Source organism: Lacerta agilis, chromosome 16, assembly GCF_009819535.1.
Source record: "Lacerta agilis isolate rLacAgi1 chromosome 16, rLacAgi1.pri, whole genome shotgun sequence".
NCBI lineage: Eukaryota > Metazoa > Chordata > Lepidosauria > Squamata > Lacertidae > Lacerta > Lacerta agilis.
In genome coordinates, this window is record NC_046327.1 from 36,784,059 (window position 1) to 36,800,276 (window position 16,218).

Genomic DNA, 16,218 nt, shown 5'->3' on the forward strand with positions numbered 1-16,218 from the left:
AAAGAAGCTTACAGCAAACATTCCAAAACATCAAAATAAAGAGCATTGGAAATACAAATATGCAAAATACAGAACATGGCAATAAATTCAAAAATGACAAAAATCAACAATTTGGCAAACACAGAATATATTCAATATTACAAAAATAAAAGGAAATATAAATAAAATATAGGAATATATGTTGTTGTTCAGTCGTTCAGTCGTGTCCGACTCTTCGTGACCCCATGGACCAGAGCACGCCAGGCACGTCTATCTTTCACTGCCTCCCGCAGTTTGGCCAAACTCATGTTAGTAGCTTCGAGAATACTGTCCAACCATCTCATCCTTTGTCGTCCCCTTCTCCTTGTGCCCTCCATCTTTCCCAACATCAGAGTCTTTTCCAGGGAGTCTTCTCTTCTCATGAGGTGGCCAAAGTACTGGAGCCTCAACTTCAGGATCTGTCCTTCTAGTGAGCACTCAGGGCCGATTTCCTTGAGAATGGATAGGTTTGATCTTCTTGCAGTCCATGGGACTCTCAAGAGTCTCCTCCAGCACCATAATTCAAAAGCATCAATTCTTCGGCGATCAGCCTTCTTGACAAAGACAACAGGAATATATAGCGTAACAAAAAATTTTCTGTGAATTTATTTTTACTTTTTAAAAAAATGTGCTGCAGATTTAGACACAATTATTATCCCCATACTGCAGAATTGGGGAGTGAGGGAGGCTGAGGAAGGGGCTTCCTCCACAATATATAGTAGTCCAATTTTATTAGTCCCAGGTTTGTGGAGGGAGCTGAGGCTGTGACCCTAAGCACACATCACCAATTCCTAAAGCTACTTTGAAACTGTATTGTTTATTCACTCACATTAATTTTTTGCCTTCCAAATGCATGTCAAAGTGATTTACAAACATACCACAAAACAACTAACATATATTTTTAAACAGGAAAAAAATAGCTAAATATAGGTTTAAAACAATACAAAATGAGCACCCAAGTTGTTCTTTCAGTTGCAAAAGCTTGTTGAAATAAAAAAAGTCTTCAATTGTTTCTGGAAAATACTGTTATGAGTTTGGGAGGGACCCCCTAAACCCTAGAAATTAATAAATGGGAGGGTTTCATTTGGAGTATTGAAGGGAAGACTGAAGGCCAGTGGAAAAATACAGGTCAAGCTTTCTTTTCAAGCCAGAACCTCACCTGGGATAGACGTATTAACATGACAAAAAGGTGTTGATGGCTCATTTAATAGGAATATTGGGCCTGGATAGATAGAAACCTGGCAGGGTAACTGGGTGTGAGTTGAAAGGTAAAGAATGTCTTTTGCAAGATGTGCTGGGAAGGAGGAGAGAAGAGAGAGAGAGATCCATCTTGGTTAGGCTGGCTGGGAGAGATGACTCCATGGCTGCACTGCTGTGGGGAACAAGCTCTGCTTGACATGACCATGCTGTAAGATTTGGACTCCCTCCATGCAGTCTGAAGGTGTAAATATGTGAATAAATCATATTTCTTAAAGCTACAAGTCTCCACTGTGTCTTCAAGTCTCCAAAGGAGCGCCTGGAACCCCCTTGAATCTTTCTACCACTTGGCAGAGAGTGGGGGGTGGTGGTGGTACCCAACTTTTGTAACAGTACAAACTGCAGCATGTCATATCTCACAGGGATGCTGTTCCACTGCTGCAAATTTCTGTGGAGCTTTTCATCCCTGCCACTTCACCAGCTCCAAAACTGGGAGCTTAGGAGTGTTTGGCAGCTGTGTGGCCACCTGCCCTTCCTTTGGGAAAGGTGATGGTGTGCTGAATACTGGTGGTTCAAGGCACTTGTGTTGCTTTCAAGCTGCCATGCCCAACAGGCCACTCTCCCCACAATAGGCAGCAGGGTGGGCAAGGAACGAGGGGTAGCATTTTCCTTGGAAGGGATGGCTGGAGACTGCAATGTTTGCCTAGCCAGCAAGGCCAGGCAGAAACGGTACACTCCACTGCTCAGTGAAAGCAAACTTGCTTTGCATGTGCAAGGTCCCAGATTCAATTAAGTCTTTTTTTTTATTTGTTAGTTTAAAGGATCTCAAGTTGCTTATGATGGGGAAGACACCTTTGTGAGGGATGCTTGGTAAAGGTAAAGGGACCCCTGACCGTTAGGTCCAGTTGCGGACGACTCTGGGGGTTGCGGCACTCATCTCACTTTACTGGCCGAGGGAGCCGGCATACAAATTCCGGGTCATGTGGCCAGCATGACTAAGCCGCTTCTGGCAAACCAGAGCAGCGCACGGAAACGCCATTTACCTTCCTTTCGGAGTGGTACCGATTTATCTACTTGCACTTTGGCGTGCTTTCGAACTGCTAGGTTGGCAGGAACTGGGACCGAACAATGAGCTCACCCCATCGCGGGGATTCGACCCACCGACCTTCCAATCAGCAAGCCCTATGCTCAGTGTTAATAACAGAATATACTGGGGACGATGGGCTGACAATTTGTCCAGGTATAAGGCAGATCTGGCTATTCTGTAGCCAGCTTTCCCCTTATACATGCTATTCTTTTAAAGCATACTTTGAAGCACATTCTTGCCCCTGAAAATACTTGAGGGCACTGGTACCTTGGCGTTGCTGGGGATTCTAACTCTGTGAGGGGTCAAGTACAGTGCCCACTGCAGAATCACTGTCCAGAGAACGCCATCACCCCGTGGTCTTGCAGTTCACTCCTATGCAAGCTGTGCAGAAGCAAAACCCACTGAGCCAGGCTCCTTTGGGTGTAGCAAGACCAGACCACAAACTTTATTGTGGGGTAACTTTCCTTTTTGCTTTGTATTTATGTACTTAAACCTAGATTGGTGTTGGGTGGGTTGTTTGTGTGTGTGTGTGTGGGGGGTTATACTCAATTTATTCTGCTTCTTCTAAATTGCTGTTTTTTAAAAAATTTATTGGCACTCTGCAAATCTTGCACGTTTGCCTTTCCAAGGTTTATGGGCGCAGCTTAGCATGCAAAAGTGGCAAGTTAAGTAATATAATAAAATTTGGGGTTGACTTTTAAAGTCCCAACTTCCCATCAAGGCATAGCTGTCAACTTTTCCCTTTTTTTTTAAAGGGAAATTCCCTTATTCCGAATAGGATTCCTCACAAGAAAAGGGAAAAGTTGACAGCTATGCATCAAGGGACCCAGGATCCGCTGCTCGTTATTGGTCAGAGAAGGAGTGGAGGCAGGAACCAGCTGAGGAAAGCAAGGCCGATCTGTATTTTTCTGTTGCAAGAATCCTTTCTTCCCATTTTTCTAAGGAGCGTGTGCCCGCTGTATGTATGCATCTTAATTTTTTTAATAGCCTTGAAACCGACTCATCGGCTCAATGGGGCAGCCCCACATTGCAAACACCCTAAAATGGAGGTCCCTTCGAGGCGCGCATGTGCGCGCAACTCCAGCCCTTTCAAGAGTCCCAAGAAAACAACTTTTCTGCTCTTTTACGACGCCAGGGCTGGCGCTCGCTGCGGAGTTTCTCCCTTTGCATAAGAAGAAAACAAACCAAATGCTGTAATAAAATAAAAATGAAGATGCAACAGCAACGGCGAGAACGCAATGCGCGCGGCGGCAGCGGCGATGGCGAGGCGTCTTCCGCCCGGCTCGGCCGCCCTCTTCCTCCCGGCTGACGAGACCCTGAGATGCCGCGCCCACCGCCGGGAGAGGCGTGGCCTGCCAGCCTTCTAGTTCCGACTTCGGCCGCAGCTGGGCTCTGCTGGAGGGCCTGGTAAGTGGGGCGCCGCCCGGCCTTGGCCCCCGGGGGGCAGCGCGCGGGAGCGGGGCGGGGGCGCGTAAAGGGCGGCGCAGGAGCGTGCCGGGCAGCCAAGGCCGAGTCCTTCCCAGGAGTGAGGGGCTCCGGCGTGGGTTCTCGTCCCCCCCCTTCCCCGCCCACCGACAGGCTCTTCTCGGCGAGCCTTTCCCCCCCCCTTGCCCCTCTGAAATCTCGCCGGGGACCGGGGCGGGAAGCAAGAGGCGCGCGTCGCCCTGGATCCAGCTGCAGCTCCCTTAATCCCCATTCCCAGGCGCGGCCTGCCTTTCAGTGGCGTGCAATTAATTAACTCTTCCCCACGTTCCTCTTGGGCTGCGTGTCTCCCTGCCTTGTTTGTGAGTGCTGCGGGTGAGGCTCCTCGGAGGCAGCGGACGAAACCACGGTTGCTCCGTTTGCTGTCCCTCCTGGGCGTTTGTGTGGGAAGAGGCGTGCACAGACCTGTTCTGCAACAATCCTGGGAGTTCTAGAGCCCAGGAGCCCTGTTGGATACTGCGGTCGGTTCTGTTGGCTATAAAGCGTGGGAGAAAATGCATTGCCTTAATCCAGGGGGCGAAACTAGGCTTTATTTCACCCGGGTTAAAGACCCAGTCTGGCAAAAGAAAACCCATGCATTTGCCAACGCACACAGCCTGGTGCCCCTCTGGAGGCTTCACCCGGGGCAAAAAAAACCCCGGCTAGCCCCCGCCCCCCTCGTACCTACGGCTCTGCCTTATTTCTCGGACATTTCTAAAGTTTTAACAACCTAGAAGCAAGTTTTTTAAGGCCTTGGGTTTCCATAGCAAACCAAAAATTTGCTTTGCACCTTGCCTTGATAGCTGTGTTCCAGGTACATGCTGTATAGGGAATGATTTTTCTTGGCCTGCCCACGTGTTCTCTGAATGTGGCTGATGGTGCAACACTGTGGGAGGCAGAACTTTTTCTGGTGCCTTCTCTGGGCGTGGAAGTGAGGCAGGGAATGAATGTGTAAACGAAACCTCTGTTTGCTGCAAGTGTCTCTTTAAGCCCCTGGTGGTCTATTTCTGCACAAAATGCTCAGATAAAAGGAAGCGAACAGGCTGTGGCAACCCCTCTGCTGTCCTGGCAGTTATGGGCCTGTTCCAGGATTGCCTCCATGCTTGCAATTTTTTCAAGTAATATGCTGAAATATTGGAGAAGAGCTTTCTAGTCTCAAATGCAACTCAGCCATTGGGTCTTTGTAAAGGTTGCAGAGGTAGCAAAGGGTGAAATATTGCTTGCTTCTAGACACTGATGCTTGCTGTGGGGCTGGAGGCCTGCAAGTTGTTACTGAATGAACTGCCTGTTAGGTGGGGCACTATCCTGGTGTCCATGGCAGCATCACTCCCTAAATGTTTGCTCAGCAAAGATGGCACTGAGCAGAAAGCGCTACTTTTGTTTCTTTCCCTAAAATAGTTTTTCTTGGGGTGTCAGACCCTGCCCCAAGCCCCCTGCTTATTTGTGTTAGACTGTGCCTAAAGCGGGGATAGGGAACCTGTGGCCCTCGAAGTTGTTGGGCTACAAGCCTAGCCATAGGTCATTGGCTGGGGCTGATGGGAGGGAGCTGCAGTCCATTAACATCTGAAGGGTCACAGATTCGCCCAACCCTAATCTAAAGGTAAAATCAAAATGGGGGTGATATAAAGAGACAGCAGAAGATTATCATAGGGCACTTTCATTAATGGCTCTGGCTGGGAGCTCCATTAATGTATCCACCTCTGTCTGGATTGCAAACAGAGAAATCTCCCATGGAGCAAGCTGTGCTAAGAATATATTTATTTATTTAAGTCATGAATGTTTTTAAGTGGTGTACATAAAATTACAGACTAGGACCCTCCCTATTTTTTGTGATTGTGTTGTTCAGTTGTAAGTTTTTTAATTGTTGTGACTCACCCTGCAACCTTAGGGTGAAAGGCGGGTACTAAATTAAAATAACAATAATAATGATAAACTGTACAAAAATAGGAACAATAAAAATTATCATAAAACTATATAACATGTATTTTAGGCAGCTCACAAGGTACAAAAGAATAAAATGCAATGATAAAATGTGAGGATGAACCTAATTACCTAAGGAAAAAGAACAAACTTGTTCCAGTTTTTGAGCAGCTCAACGACATGTTCTGACTGTTGTGCCAAATACATTTTTTTGGGGGGGGGGGTTGATGTTGGTTTCATGAACATTACAGACTTTAAGAACATTGGAGCCCTGCTGGATCGGGCCAGAGGCCCATCTAGTCCAACTTCCCGTTCTCATAATGGCCAAACCAGATTCCTCTGGGAAGCCCATAACAAAGGCAACAGCACTTGCCCCACTTGTGAAACCCCAGCAAGATACACTGCCTCTGATCCTGCAGGCAGACCCTGCCTGAGCTTACTCAAAGGCTATCCTCTGAGATGGCAGTGAACTCGTGTGGTATATAAGCTTAGCCAGTCTTGAAAGCAGAGGGGAACAACCTGTGGTCCTCAGTCTAGATGTTGTTGTACAACTCCCATTGGTCATCCCTGACCATTGACCATGCCAGTTGGAGGTGATGGGATTTGGAGTCCATTGCCACCTGGAGGACCATAGGTTACCCAGCGTTGCCTAAATAATGTTGGATAAGGGGGAACCGATAGCTGAGGCTTCTCCCTCCTTCAGTGTGCCATGCAGGTTAAACCTTAGCTTTGGAGGTGAGCGGTTCTTGCTGCGAGGGTACAAGATAGGGGATTTTGCCCAGCAAATTGCATACTGTATTCAAGTGCCTTCTCTCTCTCTCTCTCTTCCAGCTAAGAATTGCATCCTAGCCGTGAACTCTTCAGCCTCTCCGACGTAGAGTCCCTTCCAAGCTTCTCAGGATGAGTCTCCAGTGGGCGGCTGTGGCCACCTTCCTGTATGCAGAAGTCCTCCTCGTTTTCCTCCTGTGCATACCCTTTATCTCAGCAACAAGGTGAGCTGAGGTGGGGATGGGATTGCGGGTGCACCTAGGAGCCTTTCTGGGACACAGCTGTTGTGTAACAAAATTAAGGACTCAAGCACACCCTCTCTCGGCCTTGGTTTCTAGGATGTTGCAGGAGGCGGGTGCCTGTCAATGAAACAGTGGCTTGAGCTGGGTGAGAGTGATTAGCACTTGCAGTCCGATGAGAAATTATTTTTAATATCTGGTCATACTGGAATCTGTGAGAGGAGACAAGGAGGTGGATGAAAAGTCACTCCCATTTACTTAGCTAAGTTTCTTATTGCAAACGTTTGTTAAGTAACTCAGAGGGGGGGTTGTGGCTAGGAAATGCTGCAACAGCCCTTATATAGGACATGGTTCTTGGATAGTGTTCTTAGGAACCGCCCTATTCTCTGAATGCAATTTGTTTTAACCTGATTAAAATACCTATTAAAAAGTGCTGCAACTCTGGGACTTTATAGTGAAGGGCGACTAAGTAATTTTTAAATTACTATTACAAAGGTTGATTGTAAAGCTCACCATCATGGCTGTTTGTATTCTGATGCACTAAGAAATAAAATTCTGTAGCACGCTAAGTCCAAATTTTGCAAATTCTGCAGCAAGAAAAGCTACGTTTTGCTACATAAATTTGTAAACAGTGTTCGGAATTAGGCAGTTGCCAAGTGCGGCTTGCGACTGGTGCGGGTCCAATTGTGAACACATGGAGATCTCTGGATGCCAGGCTGGTGATTGAGGAAAGCAAAATCCCGCTTAGAGAAGAATCTGATTTACTTTCCTTGAAGCCTGAATTAGTTTTATTCTGAATTGTTTTATTTGATTTTTTAATGTGTTGTAAAACACAGAGATTTGTTCTTTAAAATATAAAGGAGTATAGAAACGGAAATAATAATAATAATATTAATATTAAGAATAAGAATAATACAGTGGTCCCTCGACTTACGAAAATAATGGGTTCCGAAAGAGCTTTCGGAAGTCAAAATATTCGTAAGTCGAAGATCGCCATATAGCGTTGGAAAAAAACATCGCAAATCAAAAAAACCGCATAAAATCTTTATAAGTAGAGGTATCGTGCCGCCGCTTTCCCTTCGTAACTCGAAAATTTCGGAAGTGGCAGCCATTTTTTTAGCTCCGGAACCCGTTCGCAACTCGAAAATTACCATATTTTACGCTCCATAAGACGCACCTTTTCCCTCCTAAAAAGGAAGGGAAAATCCCTGTGCGCCTTATGGAGCGAAGGCCTTGCTCCCGCGGCCTCCCCCCATCCCCCGCCGCATTCGGCGGGAGGTGGGGGGAGGCAGCGGCGATGTTGCTGGATCGTGCCCAGCACCTCCATTCGCCGAAAGAAGCTTCTTTTGGCGAATGGAGTTGCTAACACGAGAAGGGATGTTGCTGGATCGTGCTGGCAGCTCCATGAACGGAGCTGCTGGCATGATAAAGCAACATCCCCTTCGCTTCCCGCTGCCTCCCCCCATCCCCCGCTGTGTTCAGCGGGAGGTGGGGGGAGGCAGCTGCGATGCCTGCTTTTGGGATCGGTGGGTGGCAGGGAGGTTGGTGGAGGATTTCCTCCACCACCCCACGCGTTGCCCGCCGATTCCAAAAGCAGGCTTTTGGGATCGGTGCAAGGCACGGGGGGGGGGGGAGAAAACAGCAGAGATGCTGCTGCTTTCTCCACCACCCTGCGCCCCGTGCGCCGATGCCAAAAGCAGGATCATCCCTGCTTGCTTTAAAGGGACATGGGGACAAGGGGAGAAACGGAGCCTTCTCCCCTCGTCCCCATGTCCCTTTAAAGCAAGCGGGGATGAGCCGCTGTGAATGGAGAAGGTGCTCCCCCTCCAGCGCCCCCCTCCCTGCCTTTTAGAGGAGGAAAACCAGGAAAATATTTTTTCCTGGTTTTTCCCCTTTAAAAACCAGGTGCGTCTTGTGGTCCGGAGCGCCTTGTGGACCGAAAAATACGGTGCGTAAGTCGAGTTGCTCGTAAGTCGAGGTATGGCTGTAATAATACTGTAATCATCATCATCATCCCACCGGGATGGGTCTGGAATGGTGCCTAGACATTTCATTGTGGTGACCGCAGCCTTGGTTTAAGGTGCCATTTGGCGATCTATATCTGAGTTTCTAACACTGCTTGTAAACTGAGTCAGTTTGCATAATTCAGTTAATGAGACCCGATTGTTGATGGAATCTTTCATGTGACATGATTGGAAAATGAGAGGCAACTGCTTAAAAAAAATTTTTGTGTGTGTTTGGTGCCATGTGTCACAATCCTCAGCTCTGTCTCCAGCTCCTGGTAGCCTTCCTTGGCTGCTCCTCTGGCTTTTGAGACTTTGGTAGGCATTGGTCACCTTACAAACATACCTTCCCAGTTATGAGGCCTAGAACCTTAGTTTTCTTTTTTTAAAATAATAATAATAATATATATGCAAGAATCTCAGCTGAATTCTCTTCCCAACCTTGCCTTCTGCACTTCTTTAGAATCATGGCATACACAATTCCCCCCCCCCCACCCATTCCTTCTTCTCATCTCCTTCTGGCATCTCTTCAGCTGCTGTTTAATCCAGACGGAGGAAAGTGGCTTCTTCATTAGTTGCTTGGCAATTACCGAGTTGTCTCCTGATTTCTTCCAGGAGTTACACTCCCTCCAAGCCATTGGTGCAGCCCCAAATGCCTTCTGCCTGAAAGTGGCTCCACGGTGTCAGGTTAGGCCAGGGGTCCCCAAACCTACCTCGTTTCGGGCCAGTTCCTCCGGCGCCGATTGCGCAGCGGGCCAGAGTGTGGGGGAGCCCGTGCCCACGCTTTTTCTGGCATGGCGCGGCACCGGAAATAGCTTGTGTGCATGCGCACGGCCATCCACAGACCCAGAAGTGCACCGGAAAGCTATTTCCGGTGCTGCGCCGACCTGGAGGTGGGCAGCCACACCAGTAAGAGTGGGGGTCGGTGGGGGCCAGATAATTGGCTGACGTGGGTCATATCTGGCCTACAGGCCTTTGTCTGGGGACCCCTGGGTTAGGCAGTTGGGGTCTGACCCATAAAGGTAACCGGGGGGGGGAATCCCTGGAGGTGGGGGAGGGGGAACCTAGAGCCTTCCAGATGTTGCTGAGACTCCCATCAGCCCCAGCCAGCAATACAGTGGGATGATGGGAATGTTATAGGCCAACTACGTCTGGAGGTTTACCATCCCGGTCTCGGTCGTCGCTTGTCTGCTGCCCTCTAAATAGCCCAAGAGAGGAATAACTGGGTCCTGTCTCCATTTTGCTTCCCCACCCCCAGTGGAACAAGCTGCTGCCTGTGTTGCGGTCAAGTGTGTTTGTTGCCTGCAAAGCATTGATCCCAAACTCCATCCTTCTTCCACAGATGGCAGAAAATCTTCAAGTCCCGCTTGGTGAAGATAGTGTTGGCCTATGGAAATACCTTCTTTGTTGTGCTCATAGTCATCCTGATCCTGTTGTTTCTTGGTGAGTGGAAGGATGCCAGTGTGCTTGGGGTGGGTGTTCCTCTCATCACCTGCTCATCGGAGCGTTTGCTTCTCTGCCTGTGCCTGCCAGGTTCTGGCCAGGTCCCCAGGGCCTTGGGCCACTTTCTCCTGTGCTCTCTGAGCAGCTCATAGCCCAGCACTGGGACAAAAAAGGAACAGGAACGTGACTGTGGTTCAGGGCCTTTCTCCACACCCGCTCAACTTTATCTTGGCCAGTGGTTCAGGAGAACCACCCTTTAGTCTCCCTCCATGTAGCTGGGGTCAGGCTTTGCCCAGAGTGCCGTGCTGGGTTTGGCCGTGAAGGATTTAGGTTCAAATCCTGCCCAGCCATGAATTTTCTTGGGGTCTTCCTCACAGGGTGGCTGTGAAGTCCAAAAGGCAATCAGAAGCATTTCTGTGCTCTGGAAAATCCTAGAAGAGTAAGTGTTGAAGATAAATTAGAGGGGGAAAGCAGGTGTCAAAATATTGGGGGTTGCAGGTGTGAAAGTGGTGGAGATGACAGACCCCTGCTTTATAGGTACCTTCTTTCTACTTCACCATTGCATTGAACTGCTCAGGACAGTTGAGTAGACAACTCTGCTTTGCATCAGCAGCTGGGTCAGGATGCCAAATATCTTACGTGTGGGTTATGGCAATGTAGTTCTATTCAGGTGTGTTTGGGGGGAGACCCTGGAAGCCTTGTGGAGTGAGGCTGCTCTTTTGACCCCTACCTCCACTACACCAGTTCCACATAAAGCAAACCAATTTGTTTTAAGTCCCTTGCATCAGGGCATTTAAAGAAACTGCCTCCTTCCATGTGATACTTGTCTGCCTTTTGAGGTCCTCAGCAGATGCCCTGCTCTGCCACTGTTAGAGACGCAGTCTACGTCTACACGGGGCAGAGCCTTTTGGGTTGTTTCTCCCAGATTATGGAACTCCGTGACCTGAAGGGCTCACTTGGCCCCCTCTCCCTGTTAGCATTTTGACACTTGGCACAGCCTTTATGTAGTGCCTTTGTGGACAGGCTCCCCCCTGGATTGTGTGCGTGTTGCTCTGATCCAGTTTTATGGTGCAGAATTCTATATTTTTAAAAGATAAGGTTGCCTGCACTTTGAAGGCCTTTGAGATGGAGAAACAGCTTAGATATAAATAGGATCAGAAGTTGGACACATTCTTACCTCCCCCTCCATTAAGATAGATGCTGTGGATGGGTTGTTGTCTTAGAGATGCTCAATTTCCCCTAAAGCAAGGATGGTCAACATGGTGCCCTTCAGCTGTCCCTGAACTACAGCTCCCATCATCCCTGACCATTGGTCATGCTGCCTGAGGCTGTTAGGAGTTGCAGTACACCAGCATCTGGAGGGCACAGTGTTCTTTGTCACTGCCTCTAAAATCACCTGCAGTGATGGCCCAGAATCCAGTGTTCTAGCCAGCAGCACATGCCGTGACAGGTAGCCTCCTCCCTGTGAAACATTCCTGGCTGCTCTTCAGCAGGTCTCTCTGCTTCTGGCCTCCTTTGTCAAGAGAGACCGTGCAGAGCAAGAGTGTTAAAATGGCACGTGCAAGCTGCCGTTCATGCAGAGATGGAGCTTGCAAGGTATGCAAGAAGTTGGCTTCTGCTGCCCCCTGGAGTTTTCAGTGGGACAGTGGGGGTGAGAAGTGCACTTTACCATACAAACCCCTTTCATGGACTCAGAATTGTAGAGTTGGAAGGGAACCCTGAGGGTCATCTCAGGGGAATCCCCTCTGAAACATGCGTTTTATGAGTGAGTAGAGCACCATCCATCAGTTTGTGCCATCTGGCTGTCGGGGATCCCTGTGGATGGAGCTGATGGACTTGATGAGACATGTTCATGTGGCGCCACAAGAAGGCAAGGCCAACCCATGGGCCATCAGTCAGCCGTCCTGTTTTAGGGAATGAATTCAACATAGAGCCAAGTGGATCGCTCTGTCGGCTCATTTCTGCTTTGCTGTTGAAATGAGCTGCCTTCTCCTCCACCCGCCTGCTGTCCCAGTGGTTCTCCTGACCCCCAGAGCCAATTGGAGGGGCAAGCCCCATTGCGCTAGCAGAAGAAGTTGTTGCACAGGTCTTTTCTTTTTCTTTTGAAGAGGCTTTCTTGTAAGAATTGTCTAGGGCAGGGATAGGGAACTTTTTCCTCCTGGGGGCCACAAAATGGGCATGGCTAGGGGCAAAAAAATTGGTGGAACCCCAGATATGACTCTGGCTTTCATATAGCAGGCTCCATTCAAGTCATGTAAAATCCAGAGATTCCTATGCAGACCTCTCTATTCTCAGTTCCTGTCAGGCAAAAGCCCTCGGGGAGAAAGTGGGGCAGGTGCTAGTGTGGGGTGTGTCCTGGAGAGAGTCATGTGGGCCAGATAGAGAGGTCTTGGGGGTAGGTGGGTGTGCATTTGGTCCCTGGGCCTCAGGATCCCCACACCTGGCCCAGCAGGAGAAGAAATTCAGTGCTTTAGTTCTCAGTCACTTCAAACTGTTACCGGTACAGTGGTGCCCCGCTAGACGAATGCCTCGCAAGACGAAAAACTCGCAAGACGAAGGCATTCGTCTAGCAGAAGGCTGCCCCGCAAGACGAATTTGTCTATGGGGCTGCCTCGCAAGATGAAAATTTTTCGTCTTTTTTTTTTTGTCTAGCGAAAGCGTGGCTGTCATTGCCGCTTCGCTAGACGAAAAACCCACTAGACGAAAATTTTCGCAGAACGAATTATTTTCGTCTAGCGGGGCACCACTGTAGTTACTTTTATCCAGCTAACCCCATATATTCTTGAAACGTGACTATCACAATTTACCCAGAGTGGATGAGGGAGTTGTCCCTTCTCTCCACACATTCCACCCCCTCAAAATTGCCTCCCAAGCTGTTATGTGGCAAATCACACCTTTAGGGACAAAAAGCAGAGAGAGTGGATTTCTAGTGAGAGTAGGAGTAGGGTCACCCACCCACCCCGGTCCATGCACTGTGATCCCCATCTGGATTGCACCCCTGCAATTGCTGTTGCTAAAAGAAAAAGAAGCCTGGGCGGCACAGTCATGTGACCAACGTATTGCCTGGTATTGGAGGCCCGCTGCTTTTAGAGTACTTGGCGAGGCCGAATATGTGAGGAAATAGTTTCACCTTTAGCACAGTCTCTTATGTGAGCGAGGAGCCAAAACTTTATTTTGCAATCCTGCATTGCCATGACTTAGGCTGTCAAAGTGGCTTGTAATGTTAGTACCCAAATAGCATTCGTACTGTTTCAGAATGGAACAGAATGAAGGAGGGGGTGACATTGTCTTGCATCTACACAGACCTTTCAGCTAACATTGGCTTAATTCTCAAATGTGAGAAGCAGGGCCTCCCCCCCCCCCTTTCTAACAGTACTCACCAACATGGAGTACTAGCACCTCTGTTTTTTTGATGCTCATGGCAGCCATTTTGTGCCGGCACCCACAGCACTTAGGTATAGATACTAGAACCAGCACCTCATTATCATTATTATTTTAACAACAACAAAAAACAACAACAACACCCTGAAATATATGACAGTGGAGTGGAACTGACAGATTTCTCTCAGGAGGGAATTTAACTTGGGCGCAGTGCGGAATATATCCTATTCCCGGTGACAGCTAATCTTGCCTCAGATGGTCACGATTACATGAAGTAATGTCTCATGTGTCAATCTTAATTAATGTGGTGGGTGTCAAGTATAGGAGAAAAAGCTCATTAAGTGGCTTCCTAGATCAAGGTCACTGAGGGCTTTAAAGATTGAAAGCCGACACCCTAAACTGGGCCTGAAAACAAGCTGGCAGCTAATGGTGCTCTCCTCAGAGACTGGGCTGGGGAGCTTGTGACACCCCTCCCCCAAGTAGTTGTTGAACTACAGCTCCTATCATCTCCAGTCATTGGCCATGTTGGCTGGGGCTGATGGGAGCTGGAGTCCATAAATAGCTAGAGGGCCACAGGTTCCCCAGCCCTGCTCTGGGAGGTGAGATACGCTCCTGGAGGTTAGTTCTAGACAGAAATTGTGGTACAGTGGTACCCCGCAAGACGAATGCCTCGCACAACGAAAAACTCGCAAAACGAAAGGGTTTTGCGAGTTTTAGTTGACCCGCGAGACGAATTCGTCTATGGCTGTTTTTCGCAAGACGAATTCGTCTGGCGAGGTACCACTGTAAGCCGGCACCAGACCGCACCGCACCACGTTTTAAAGCTGCAGCGAGCAAACAGCAGCGCTGCTGTTCGCCCGCTGCAGCCTTAAAACGCGATGCGCCGCGGTCCGGTGCCAGTTGGAAGGGGTGTCAGCCGATTGCGCCCGCCATCTTGGGTGGACATGCGCAGTCGACCCAAGATGGCGGGCACGATCGGCCGGCACCCTTTTCGACCGGAGCCGCGCTGCGTTTTAAAGCTGCAGCGGGCGAACAGCAGCGCTGCTGTTCGCCCGCTGCAGCTTTAAAACGCGTTGCGGCGCCATAGCTGTAAAGTCTTACCTTTTGGCTCTGATCGGCTGAGCGAACAGCAGCCTTAAAACGCGCCGCCGCGTGGCTCTGGTGCCGGTGGGAAGGGGAGCCGCGCGGCAGGCGTGTTTTAAGATGGCGGGCGTGATCGGACGGCGCCCCCAGACTTTCCCCCCCATAGGAACGCATTAATTAAATTTTAATGCGTTCCTATGGGAAACAGTGTTTCGCAAGACGAAAAGTCTTGCGGAACGAATTAATTTCGTCTTGCGAGGCACCACTGTATTATATTCTGGACCAGTGGAAATTACCCAGAGGTTCCTCATGGTAGGAGGGTAGCAAGGTGTTGCATTGTGCGGGAGCAGCTGAAAAGCTTGTTCCTGTCAGTCTGAGACCTGCTTTGGGGACCCTACCGTTGGTCAATGGGACAAGTATTCTCCTGCCCTCAAGTTGGCATGACCAAAACCTACCTCCATTTTATACCTCTATCCGGAACATAATGCCGTTGCGGCATGATGGCTTTTGGTGGTTTCTTGTCAAAGACTGCAGCTGGATTCATAGCAATACGCTGGGCTTCGGACAAAATCTCTAGAAACCAACCGGAGCTTAAGTTCAAGCAAGACTTGCAAATAAATTGTTGGTCTGCGGAGCTCTGACTTGTATATAAATTTGTGACTTGCAGATGCCATTCGTGAGATCCGGAAATACGACGATGTGACCGAGAAAGTGAACCTGCAGACCAACCCTGGGGCTGTGGAGCATTATCACATGAAACTCTTCCGAGCCCAACGGAACCTCTACATTGCTGGCTTCTCGCTGCTGATGTCCTTGTGAGTACCTCAGGGGCACTGCTGAGGCCAGATCAGGTGGCGGGCAAACTGCGTGGCCGGCCAGACTCATCACCCCTGACTATTAACCATGCTGACTGGAGCCTGATGGAAACTGGAGTCTTAACAGCATCCAGAGGCCACCATTTCTCAATCCTTGGGCCAGATGCCTGGGAATCTTGGTAGGGCTTGGGTAGTAGGTTTGAATTCAGGAGGCACTGGAAATAAGGCATTATTGAGGTGAGCATCAGCTGCAGCCAGATTGCTCACCCTTGGCACCCACTTCTTGCTAGTAAGAACCAAATTATTTACTTTGTGGCCCTTGACATAGTTCTTGCACATAGTAGCAAAGAGTTCTCTAGGGAGCATCCCTCTCCCCCTACCAAGGGTGGCCTCCATATATTCCCCTTTGCAGAGAGCCAGTGTGGTGTAGTGGTTAAGAGCGGTAGACTTGTAATCTGGGGAACCGGGTTTGCGTCTCCGCTCCTCCACATGCAGCTGCTGGGTGACCTTGGGCTAGTCACACTTCTTCGAAGTCTCTCAGCCCCACTCACCTCACAGCATGTTTGTTGTGGGGGAGGAAGGGAAAGGAGAATGTTAGCCGCTTTGACACTCCTTCGGGTAGTGATAAAGCGGGATATCAAATCCAAACTCTTCCTCTTCTTCTAGGCAGGTTTTGACATCTCCCCTTAATGACGCTTTGCCTGGTTCTCTTGCACCGTAGCTGTTGGCTGCAGAGCTGGATAGAGGATGGCAAAGCTGGAGGTGGGGAGCCTCTGGCCCATGGGCCGAACATGGCTAGCCAG

At 49.1% G+C, this 16,218-nt stretch overlaps 1 protein-coding gene across 1 annotated transcript in view; it reads left to right on the top strand.

Moving 5' to 3' along the window:
- Positions 1-3,591: 3,591 nt before the first annotated feature.
- BCAP31 (B cell receptor associated protein 31) overlaps positions 3,592-16,218 on the top strand; it is a 37,497-nt gene continuing 24,870 nt past the window's right edge. The window contains exons 1-4 of the mRNA XM_033172978.1: positions 3,592-3,709; positions 6,515-6,675; positions 10,036-10,136; positions 15,268-15,415. Coding sequence (XP_033028869.1) covers positions 6,584-6,675; positions 10,036-10,136; positions 15,268-15,415 — 341 coding nt within the window. The 5' untranslated portion in view covers positions 3,592-3,709; positions 6,515-6,583. The remainder of the gene's footprint in view (positions 3,710-6,514; positions 6,676-10,035; positions 10,137-15,267; positions 15,416-16,218) is intronic.